The 12,921-nt window shown below is 34.5% G+C and overlaps 1 protein-coding gene across 3 annotated transcripts in view; it reads left to right on the forward strand.

The window, feature by feature from the left end:
- The first annotated feature begins 5,972 nt into the window (after positions 1-5,972).
- The window catches only part of LOC145684173 (uncharacterized), a 39,056-nt gene continuing 32,107 nt past the window's right edge, over positions 5,973-12,921 (forward strand). For all 3 annotated transcript variants that reach the window (XM_081756167.1, XM_081756166.1, XM_081756165.1), the window contains exons 1-2: positions 5,973-6,248; positions 9,745-9,942. In XM_081756167.1, coding sequence (XP_081612293.1) covers positions 6,024-6,248; positions 9,745-9,942 — 423 coding nt within the window. In that variant the 5' untranslated portion in view covers positions 5,973-6,023. The remainder of the gene's footprint in view (positions 6,249-9,744; positions 9,943-12,921) is intronic.

Genomic DNA, 12,921 nt, shown 5'->3' on the forward strand with positions numbered 1-12,921 from the left:
ATTGACATGAATAATCTGTACGGACTATCAATGATTGACTATTTACCATATGGTGGTTTTCGGTGGGAGGATAAAATTGACAATTGGCAAGACAAGAATAAAATTATCAATTGGCCCACTCATAGTGAATGTTTTTTTTAGAAGTGGACTTAGAGTATCCAAATTATTTACACGAATACCATTCTGATTTTCCGTGTGCTCCCACTAATGAAGTTCCACCAAATGGTAAATACTCAAAATTACTATTAACACTTAAATCGAAATCGAATTATATCTTGCATTATAGAGTATTACAATTTTATCTAAAACAAGGTTTAATATTGGTAAAAGTACATAAAATATAATGGTTTCGACAATCTAAATGGCTTGCATCTTATATACAAGAAAATACTCAACGTCGTGCAAATGCCACAATTGAATTTGAAAAAGATTTCTATAAGTTATTAAATAATTCTGTATACGGAAAGACAATGGAGAATGTTCGAAAACGCATTGATATAAAATTAATTAACAATGAAAAAAAGTGTAAAAAATTAGTAGCGCAAGATCAGTTTCAAAATTGGGTAAAATTAGGAGATAATCTTGCATTATTCCATATGTTAAAAAAATCTGTAACTAAATAAACCTATCTATGTAGGAGCTACAGTTTTAGAACTCAAAATTAGCAATGTATGAATTCCATTACAATATAATGAAACCTCGATATGGAGATAAGATTAACATTATGGTATAAGCTTTTATGGTATAAGAGGAACTGCCAATAAATGGATCGAGTCTTACTTGAAGGATAGGTATCAGATAGTTCAAATTACGAACGAAAATAATGGCGAAATGCATAAGTTTAGTAGTTATAAAGGTACAATACTAACTGGTGTACCTCAAGGATCAGTGCTTGGTCCATTGCTCTTTCTTATTTACATCAATGATTTGACACATGAAATGTTGCCTAATAAATGTGTTTTATTTGCTGATGACACCAATGTTATTATTACAGGTAACTCACGACATGATATTGAATATAATCTAAACACTGCGTTTTCACGATTAAGTAACTGGTTAAGTAACAATAAGTTAGTTCTAAACAATGATAAAACTTCCTTGCTAAATTTTTATTATCCTCTTCAAAATAAATTTATTCCTTACGTAATGGTAAATAACAAAAAAGTCGTCTTTTCTATTTCAACTAAATTTCTTGGTGTCACCATAAGTTCGAAACTAACTTGGAATGAGCATATTTCTCAACTCAACAAAAAATTAAGTAGTATTTGTTTCGGCCTCCGTAGACTAAGAGGTAATGTCACAACAGAGGCCTTAGTTTCGGTGTACTATGCAAAATTCCATTCTTTAATAACTTACGGTATTATTTTTTGGGGTCATTCTACTGAATGTATTAGCACGTTTCGCTTACAAAAGAAAGCACTAAGGGTTGTGTTTGGATTGTCACCAAAATCTTCTTGCAAGCCCATCTTTCGAGGACAAAAAATATTACCATTACCTTGTGCGTATCTATATAAAGTTATCTTGTTTACCGTAAGTAACAAACACTTATTTATAGAAAACAGTAACGTCCATAAATACAATACTCGATTCGTTAATAATTTGCATGTTATCCCCCAAAATTTCTCGTTTTTTCAAAAAAGCGTATATATTAACTGTACAAAAATTTTCAATAAGTTACCTGACTTTCTAAAACAAAACAAATCATATTCTATGTTTAAATCGGATCTTCATGAGTTCTTAGTAGATAAATGTTACTACTCGGTAAATGAGTTTTTTGAAGATAATGTATAAATGTTTTTTTTTCTTTGTTAATTATATTATGATTGTATAAGCTTATAAAAGTCATAGTTATGTATGTATTATTTTATCTAAGTTTTTTTTTCTATACCATATATGTAATTATTTTGTAATTTTGACAACTGTATGCGTGCTCGAGAATACTCTCATTTGTATGCAAAACAGGCAAATAAATAAATAAATAAATAAATAAATTACATGGATACTGACTCTTTCATTTACTACATTAAAACCGACGATATTTATAAAGATATAAATGATATGAACGAATATTTTGATACTTCTAATTATGCGGAAAATCATGCTTTATATAACACAAAAAATAAACACGTTTTGGGTAAAATGAAAGATGAATTAAGTGGAGTTCCTATCATTGAATATATTGGTTTACGAGCAAAAAATTATACAATAAAAACTGATGAAAATAAAGAATTGAAAAAATGTAAAGGGATCAAGAAAAATGTAGTTAAAGAACAAATTATGTTTGACGATTATAAATCATGTCTATTTCAAAACGAAACGATTCATAAAACACAATTTGAAATTAAAAGCAAATATCACAATTTAACCACAAATCAGGTAACAAAATTAGCGCTAGATCCGTATGATGACAAGAGAAAAATTTTAAATTGTAATATACATACTGTTCCTTGGGGGTATCATAATAAAGATTTAACATGTGAGATTTGTATATTGTAAATATGATAATTTAGTTTTTGTATATATTAGTATTGATAAACAAAAAATATGTCACAATCAGTTCGAGAACAAATAGTTGCAGAATTACATAAAGGTGCAAGACGAAACTATCCTCGAATACCCGTTATAACAAAAGGAATTCATGATTTATGGCAAGCTGATTTAGTTGAAATGAATAGTGGAAAATTGAAAGGTCTAGCAAACATTAATCGAAATTTCAAGAGAAGCATATAGAAGTACGCCTATCTCCTGAACTAGCCAGAATACTAGGATTTGATCATATACAGCAGGAAGATATCGCAGTTGTTCATCATGCTCGTTATCCACCTGATTTACAAAAATCGCTACCTACACCTATGTATATTTACAGTGATATTGTAGAATCACAAATGGTAGGTACACCATAGCACCATTGTTACGTATTATAAATACAAATATTACAGAGCATGGTATTAATAATGTACATATTTTTGATAATCCTCATTATGTGCCCCTGCAACGTAAACAATTTGATCAAATTATTATTGATTTAAGAGATAGTACAGGTAATCAATTCACTTCCTTTCCAATATGGCAGTGTATGTGTAAAATTACATTTTCGTAGACGTAATACAGTATTGTAAATTTTACCATGTGTGAATATAAATAGTAAGAAAAATGCAGTGTGAATGTATGAAATCAGAATTAGATTTATTTGCTGGTTTACCCACTCAAACCAGTATTATAGGTAATAAAATAGTTCCATATAAGCCTGTGGCTTCGATATCTGATAATGCACCAATAGAATTTGTAGTCCCCGGTCATGGGGATGACTATATAGACTTACCCCACACAATGTTTTATATTAAAGGTAAAATTACTAAATCAGATGGTTCTAATTTAACTTCTGCCGATAAGAAAATCGGCCCTGTAAATGATTTTCTCAATGCAATGTTCAGTGAAGTGCAATTATATTTAAATAATAAACTTATTTCCTACTCTTCACATACATATGCATATCGATCGTATATTGAAAAACTACTAAATTATAATGCTGAAGCTAAATCAACGCATCTTCAAACATCAATGTGGTTTAAAGATATTGCAAAGATATATTTAATTAAAAAATGTTAAATACAATTGAACTTTATGAAGCATTACAACAAAATTTGCCTAAAGATCATTTTATTGGTGTATATGCTGCTGATGAGTTACCTTTGTTTATTCATACATTTCCAGCCGCCATAATTATAAATACTGATTCTAGTGATAAGCCTGGTGAACATTGGGTTGCTGTTTATATATCTAATATGTGTGTGGGAGAGTATTTCGATAACTATGGTATGTCTCCCTATATACAACATCATATAAGGTTTTTAAAATGAAATTGTCTGTATTATACATGGAATAATAGACGTATTCAAGGTGATTTATCTCAATTTTGTGGACATTACTGTTTTCTATATCTAGCATGTCGTGCATCTGGTTATTCACTGCACGATTTTTTAAACAAATTCTCACTTACCACTATTGATGCTAATGATATTATGCTTTATTCATTTATGAGAGTATGATGATGTTATTTTTTTAAATTCCGCCATTGCCGGTCCCAAGCCCTGGATGAGAAAGGAGGAGGGTTGGGGGTTGCTACCCCCGTAAAAGAAAATAATCTCTTCTATGTTCTGCCATGTTCAAATAGGGGTGGAACGAGTCTTATGTATCTGCTGTGTGTTCGTAATGTGCTCATCAAAGAGAACGAGTCCACCCCTGCTATGTTACGTAGACTCTGCTATGTGTTCGTAGTCTCAGTGTAATTTCTGCTATGTTCAAATAGGGGTTGAAAAATGAGTCATACTCTTTTACTAGTTCTGCTATGTTACATAGTCTTATGCTATGTCTCGTAATTAAAATAGGGGTTGAAAAAGTGCTCATAAAAGGGAACGAGTTCACCCCTAAAAATGGACTATGCTCAAATAGGGGTGGAAAAAAAGGCCAACTGATATGTTACATTAGAACGAGTACACCCCTGCTATTTCTGTTATGTTAAAATAGGGGTTGGAAAAAGTGATCATAAAAGAGAATGAGTACATCCCTTAAAATGGACTATGTTTAATTTTCGCTATATTTCTGTTATGGTAAAATAAAGGTTGAAAAATGAGCCATACTCTTTTATTAGCTGTGCTATGTTCTGCTGTGTGTTCAAATAGGGGTAGGGAAAATGTGCTCATAAAAGGGAATGAATCTGCTATGCTATGTGTATTCTCTGCTATGTTCAATTAACTAGTTCTGTTATGTTACGTAGTCTTATGCTCTGCTGTGTGTTCAAATAGGGGTTGGAAAATATGCTCATAAAAGAGAACGAGTAAACCCCTATAAGATACCATACTCTTTTATTAGCTGTGCTATGTTACATAGTCATGTGTTCGTAGGGGTTGGAAAATGGAACGAGTTCACCCCTAAAATGTGCTCATAAAAGAGAACGAGTACACCCCCATAAAAAGTGTTCATAAATTCACCCCTAAAATTGAGGTCGTAAAAGACCGTGGGTTCACGGTGTAAGGTGCTCGATTTCCCAGGGGCTCCTGAATTGTTCTATACTGTTCCAGGTTGGCCCAGATCGATCCATTTTCTACTACTCAAGGAATATGTAGAACCCCATGGACATCTGCCAATACATGGTTACACATTAATATTCATCAACAGCTTCGAATATTGAACAACAATCAAGTGGTTACGTTAAATCATACGCCATACCACTGCGACATCCCCGGGAACGAAGTCAGTGATATCCTGAGCAAATATACAACCCAACATGGCAAACCGATTGATATCCGGCTTCCAGCATCTTGTTTCTCCGAGATGCTGCTACAGACACGGCAAACCGAATGGCGAACCTACGAACAACAACAACGATCAGGACCAGGGATTTATTAATGGTAAATAGAACCGATTCCCATCACGAAGAAATGGGAGACCCCTCATAATTGGATAAGTAAACATAATTGCTTATATTCTCGCCTTCGTTTTCATACTGCTCAGACTCCTATCCAACAATATAAACTAGCAGTGCCCCTCAGGTTTCTGTTAATGTGGAGATAATGAAGGTTCTATTGACCACCTGACCTTTCAGTGCTCTCTAACGCCTGGTCCGATACTCAACACAGTCATTCATTCTGTTTATTTTACTAGTCCCATAACAGTGTCTTTCTTACTAGCTAACAAAAACCACTTCATTCTTTTATCATTTGCTACAATATTACATAGTGAACAATCACGACTTGTAATGTTGTCAAAGTGAACTACAGTGCAGTGCTTTTGATATTCATAGCAGCTTGTAGTAAATAGTGTCTTCGACATGGTTAGTGTTCCACATGAAGTGATTGCTTCGATTGTGTTTACTTATTTCGTTCCCGGCTTTGTTCTGGACCATTCATCTCTACAAGTATAGATCCCCATTTTATCGACTGGATTGCTCAGTGAACGAGTTCCTGGAGCATCAAAACATTGAGAGAGAGAGAGAGAGAAAGTGAGAAAGAAGTTCAATGTAGATGTTTACTTCCTTTAGTCTGTTTATATCATATGCTTATGTGTGTGTGTATTTAATTTTTATACAAGTGTGGATTTTTGAAGTAATCATGGAATCAGTTTTTCCTCAAAACACATGTCGTTTGTGCCTGCTTCAGAATAAGAATGTTATCGAATTGTTTCCTCGCAGAGTCAGGCAAGCGAATTCTAGTTTGTTGAACATGATGAAGGAGGAATTAAAAATAATTGTAAGTTCAGCCGTAAATCACGTTTGGCAAGCCATTGTACATGTATATACAGGTTTTGAAAATTTTATACATGACTTCCATGTAGACACTTAAAATTATGGGTTCACTTGAGGAGATGGTTTTACCAAATAATTTATAGGTAAACTACGATGTGAAACATTCTGTATGAAGGAATGAGAGTGTGAATAGAAGTAATTACTGTCAAGTGTATGGCATATAGAAAATTTTGAATGATAGTGAAAGTATTGTACGTGTAAATGTGCTCTTTCACGATCTTCATTTATGCGTATACCTCCCCGCCGCTAACGCGCCTGCTCCCTACGGATGCATCTCCTTCGCTACAGCTCGGATCCCCTACTGCGCTTCTGCCTAGACTCGGATAGATAGCATGTGTGCTTTTTAGTTGCCACCTAGTACAAATTGGTTCGTGTTTTATGGACTGTAGTTTGGGGTTAAGTTCCAAAGTTGGGCGTCTGTTTCCAGCAAAATTTTTAAAATTTACAGGAAAGATGGATAATTTGATCGTTTGTGTGCTTGAAAATATATAAGGGTCTGGAAAAATCTGTTTATTTCTTGTATATAAGCGGTTATAAGCATGGGACTATACGGCGAGCGAAGGGAACTACTTGGCGCAAGGTAACCGAACAGTTGCATTGTGGGAAAGTAACGAGCATTTGTTATCAATATGGCGAATGTACAAGGGCAATGAACTAACAGTTTTAATATTTGTGAAGCAATACGTTGATAACGAGCAAAACCTTTTAAAAGTTTGTGAAGAGCACGCATTAATGAACCTAATAACAAATTGCAGAAAATGTGGAAAGGAGATAACAGCGAAAAAACATGGCGAAAGCGGACGCCCCACTTCAGAATAAATACCGTAGTTTGTATGCTGTACGTTTACACCGTATTTATACTGAGCCCTATTAAAGTGAATCTGCAAGTAGTAATGGAGCTCCTAATTGTCTGCATGCTCTGCTAAAAGAAATACGAAGCTCTACCCTAACCTGAATATATTTATAAAAAATGGTAGAACCGTCTTCTCGCGTGATGCTAAAATTATTCTTAAAGTAGCATATCTACGAAAGAATATTCGGGTGTTTACGATGTCCGCTGCAGTCAGTATCGTTACGGTAAAACGAGTAATTAACACTTTTAACAAAATGAGTCCAAACTTCTCTAACCCTAAGCTAAGCTGACCCTGCCCTACTTTATTCTACTCTACCGTACTATAGCCTTTTAAAGCGGTCCTACTTATCAAGGCGCAGCTGGATCGTGTATTGTACATTTAACCAGAATATTCTTAAATGAGTAAAATTTGTTAGTTGGCATCCTGCGAAATAAATAAAATTTCAATCTGTTATATGAGTAATGAAACAGTCGTGATTTAATTATATATCAAAGAAAATCGCCAAGATAAAAGTACAAAAGAAAGGAATCCATAAAAAAGAAACTACTGTAATTAATTACAAGTAACGTAATGCAAAAGGTTGTAACGGTTATGACGTGTCCTTCCTACCTTCATTTGCACCGGTCTACCAAAAATACAATTAAAATACCATTATTTCAATATACAAATAACTAATTTCAACTCAGGTTATAAGCAAAGCAATAAACATTAACAAGTTAACAATAGCAAAAAACATGAACATTGAGAGAGTCATTTTTTTTTTTTTTTTCAGAACCTCACTAAGTCCATACTACGAACTTCAACTACGAACATTTTCCAAGGAAAGGAAACTTTCAGCAGGTTTATTCTCCTTAAGAGTCTTCATCCAGGCGAAATTAAAATACCGCTAATTTTACAGAAATTATGTGATATCTTCAAATAGATAAGAGATAATTGAAATATGGAACAAGAGCGCCCTAGACAATATTATTTTTCATGAGAAACCGTTATCACGACTCACTTATCTGCTTTCGATTTCGAGCCATTTTGAAAATCGGCATTTATTTTCGCGTTTCTGAACAACTGAAAACGGAAAGCCACTAGGTGACTTGTGATAACGGTACCTCACGCAAAATAATATTGTCTAGGGCGCTCTTGTTCCAATTTCAATTATCTTTTATCTATTTGAAGATATCACATAATTACTGTAAAATTAGCGGTATTTTAATTTCGCCGGGATGAAGACTCTTAATATATTGCAAAATAATAAGTTGACTTTTACAGGTAATGTCTGTTCTTTTGTTCGCCTGCACATGAAGAAGATTGACAGTGCGAAAATCTTTGACCAGTTCTTGAATGTACACCTGATACATACATTCTAACAGTTCATTTTGTATATGTGACGTATATTTACACACAAAAGTACTTGTGATGTTTAAGTGATCATCTAACACACTGTCATTATTACGGAGCAGAAATAACAAATCTAAGAAATTTCCACGAAAAGCTGATTCTTGCTTTTCATTGTGAACCCCCAGTGCTAACTCATGAGTTGCACAAAATTTTAAGCACTCTACTATTCCGTTTGATATGCGTCTATTTTTTGTAACTTAATTCGTTGTTTTTGAATTAAATTTCTCTGTGCAGGGTCAATCTGCAGCAATGTTGACAGTCCCAAACGTTTTGTGTTTACAGGCATTTGCTAAGAGTAGTACACTTCGTTCGTTTTTTTCTTTTTTTTTCCACTGAAATATTTTACATCCTTACAACCTGTAGTTGTCCACAATCTTTCTTCCCACCAAATAATACAAGAAAATTACAGTAAACTTTGCTTCTCTTCATGCATTGTTAAATATGACTAAACCACGTATTACAGAAAGTCCTCTTCATCTTTCCATCAGACTAAGAAAATGTGATAAGCACCTAACCTTTAATAAACCCTACCAGTTTTTTTAAAAAAAATCTATATTTAATGAATAAAAAGAAGTTTTCAATTAACAATCCACTGTGTTCGTTTTAAAATCACACTACCGTATCTCCTCCACCAAACAATTTAGTATTAACCGCAATAATCGAACTTTGACACGCTATAGAATACGTCTTACTATTGGCAGTGGATCGGTTCTTAGTGGCCCAAACATAATGAGAATGAGAATTCAACGAAGAACTCGATCACGTGACAGTTACTGTTGTTGAATTCGTGGAGAGGCACTGGCCTAATACCTTCTCTATTTCGAGAGGTATTTAGTATCAATATGAGTCGTGTCGTGTTCAGCTGTTTGCTTTACAGAGGCAGCTCATGCGGGAAGTTCCATTGATAATAATAATAATAATAATAATAATAATAATAATAATAATAATAATAATAATAATAATAATAATAATAATAAAAAGTATTATTAGTTCAAATTAAGGGAATACAACGTACCCAATGTACTAACTATTGTATAAACTTTGCAGTAATAATAATAAATAATGAAAACAAAATAAAATTGCATACGTTTCACAACATGTTTGGTGGGGCCCGGCCTCTCTGGCCCTTAACAAAGATCCGCTTCTAATGTATGTATCTATATGCATCTTTTTTCTTGTTCGCAATGTTAATAGGTGAAGAAAGAGGATCCATTTCCCAAGATGCTATGTAGAAACTGCGTGATCCAGCTGCAGAACGTTCACAGTTTTCGTACTCAATGTCAGGAAAGTCAAAAGCGTCTAAAGCAGGTAGCGAAATCAAAAGGAATTGACTACGAAGATGAAGAAGAGGAACGGTTGCAAGCGGAGAAGAGAAAAGCCGAAGGATCTATGGTAAGCTCTTATCCATTTGTGACTTTGTAGAATAGTTTTTATTATTATTACTTTATTTAAATGAAAGTAATTTCGACACTTCTGGTAACACAACAACGAAAGTGGAACGTTCGGAGTGTTGCATTGTTAGTTATAAACAGTATGTTTGCTAGATAAAGAAAGCATTAGTCGGTGCACACTACTCCCCAAGAAGTCGCTGGGCAGACCACTAGCTTACAGAGTGAGAACTTAAGGTGACAACTTACCTAGTAAGGTGTTGGTCATCCATTTGCCTAGATCTTAGCATTCGCCCTCGTGAGAAGGCTTGCTAGTTTTTGATAAACATCAGGCTTTATGGTCGTCCAATCCTCCTTTGAAGGCGACAGTCAGTACTGCCGACGAATTATCAATTCATCCCATAAGTGTTTAAAGATTGGAATGGAGTTGGGGTTGGAATTTTAAACTGGCTTGTCCATTCGTTGCACAGGATTATCGTCTACTTCCTCGCAACAACGGAGGGAACAGGGTCATCTGGTAAGAAAATTTATCCACTCCGTAGAACTGCCAGAGTGTGGGAAGCAAGTAAGTTCTTCAAAATGTTCAGGTACTGTACGATGTTCATGCTACCAGAGACATCAAATAGTAGACTCACTCCATACCGGCAGAAATGATACCATCACCAAATTTCACTGTTGGGTACAACACAGTCAGCTGAAAAAACGTTCGCAGTGTGGCGTGGCGCCACACTCAAAATCTCCCATATCGTAACCTTTGTGTCTTGATTCACTACTTTATATCATAGTCTTCCATTGGTCCACTGTCTGTATTTTGTGGGCGTTACACCGTACCAGTCGAAGTGACTAGTTAATTCAAGTGATCTTACTGTACGCTTGTATGAGCCCTTCTTCCATGGAATCCTGAAACTTGCAGCTTTGCTCAGATTGTCTGGATGGAGAGGGATGTCCTCGTCGGAGTTTGGAGTTCCTAATGGGTGACATGCGCCGGTTGATTGTGATTTGAGCATACCAATCTTTTCAGCGGTCTCCTGTCTCAGACCTTGTCGTGGGACGTCCGGAACTGTTTTGCGACACTGCTTATACTTGCATTGTGTTCACGACATATGAAGTCTTTTCTGCGTCACCAATCATTGACTTTGAGTGACCCAATTTGTCTGATGGCACGTACAAACAAATCAGACAATGACATCAAATTATGTCGCCTCTCAGCTCGTATAGATGCACCATTTTGAGACAACGCATATCGACTCTTTGGATCTTCGAGCAACCTGCTCTAATTAAACCAAGTGCATCTCAGAATGCGTGTGCTGGGAATGGAAAGGACCGATTCTATGTATTGGCAGGAGGGTTTGATTACGTCTTGCGAAGTAGGTTAGGAAAGAAGTGTGTTAGGAAAGAAGAACAATCAACAAACCATTGTTTTGCAATACATTGTTTTTAGTGAGAAGGCCTTGTTAAGATACCGGTAAGATAGAAAAGGTTTCAGGTTACAACAGTGATGCTAACCAAGTTAAGTAGAAGTTCCATCGTGCTGGTCTAAATTTTCCCTCATTCCCTAAAATAATACCACACTTCGAAAGTCCATTCAAAAAGTCTTTAGACGTACAGGAAGTTTCACTGTACATTAATAAAGTAAACCACAAGCGCAAATATTAATTACATGTCTGATTAATTATAATACAAATCAAATTATTTGATTATAATATAAATTAATTTGATTCACCCATTTGCGACTTGCAGTGCGGAGTATTTTCACTTTCTTCAGTAGTGTTACTTGTTTATGTACATTGGTGTGAAGTGTGACAGGCAGGGCTATGTACAGCCTGCAAGAATTCTTTATTGTTTAATTGTGACTATATTTCTTTACCCGAAACTCCTTTCCTTCAGTAAACTAGATGGCTTTCTTTGTTGCCAGCTATAGAACGTATCCTATACTTAAACTATATCCAGCCTTACAGATGTCTTTTCTATCACAGGATAAGTGTCCCATAATCATTACAACGTTTTTCAATTACCTCTGTCTGAAATATGGGTCTATTTTACTCACAGCCAGGCATCAGTTTTTAGTGACTTTTGTTCATTTTCTTAAAAGTCAGTATGTTTCGATGTTTGAAGGTTCATATGTTTCGATGGTTCAGCATTGGTCACAGACTCAAAGCAAAATTGATTGACAGATACAGCTGTGTTTTTCTCCCTCTTTTAGTTCAGTCATAACTTAAAAAAAAAAAAAAAAAAAAAAAAATCTTGAAGAAAATAGGATAGTATGTGTATCAAATTTTAAGAAATATGTGTGCTCATTTTATTCACCTTGTATTGAGTATTTTGACCAGTGTTATTACTCATCCTTCCCAGACATTACCATTTTGAATTGGACGAAAGTTAATTCAGTAATTAACTGGGATAATATCCAAAGCAGCTTGAAGTACACAAATAAATAGTCAGAAAGAAGCAAACGATTCCTGCCTGTTTGATTAAATTACAAATGTAAAGAAGTGTGTTACTTCTGTAAAATTAAAGAATGGAACACTGCTGAATTAAGGATAGGATAAATTAAGATGGAGTGAATTATTCAAATATTTTGAAGAAAATTAAATTCCATATTCCCAAGTATGTGATATTGTGGAGTTCAGTATGTGCTTTCTTGCCACAAATGCTCCGGCTGAGAAATTATTTTCTATAATGAATAATATGTGGACTGATAAGAAATCTCAGTTGAATACTGAACGTCTTAAACACCTAATAGTAACTGATTGTACCGATAGTGAATTCCCTGACATGATTTTGTAAAAGAACAACTTACTGAGCGCTGTACATTCAAACGAAATGTAAGTCACCAAGCACTGTACTCATGTTTTGTTGGTAAACAGATGTCACATATTAATGAAAATAATTTAACATTTTTGGAGAAAGTTTGCAAGGTAATGGGTGAATAACCGTTAAGACGAATCACATTTTATTGTTCCATTAAAATTTCATGCTTCAA

The sequence above is a fragment of the Thermobia domestica genome, chromosome 4 (genome assembly GCF_964235325.1).
Source record: "Thermobia domestica chromosome 4, izTheDome1.hap1.1, whole genome shotgun sequence".
Lineage (NCBI taxonomy): Eukaryota > Metazoa > Arthropoda > Insecta > Zygentoma > Lepismatidae > Thermobia > Thermobia domestica.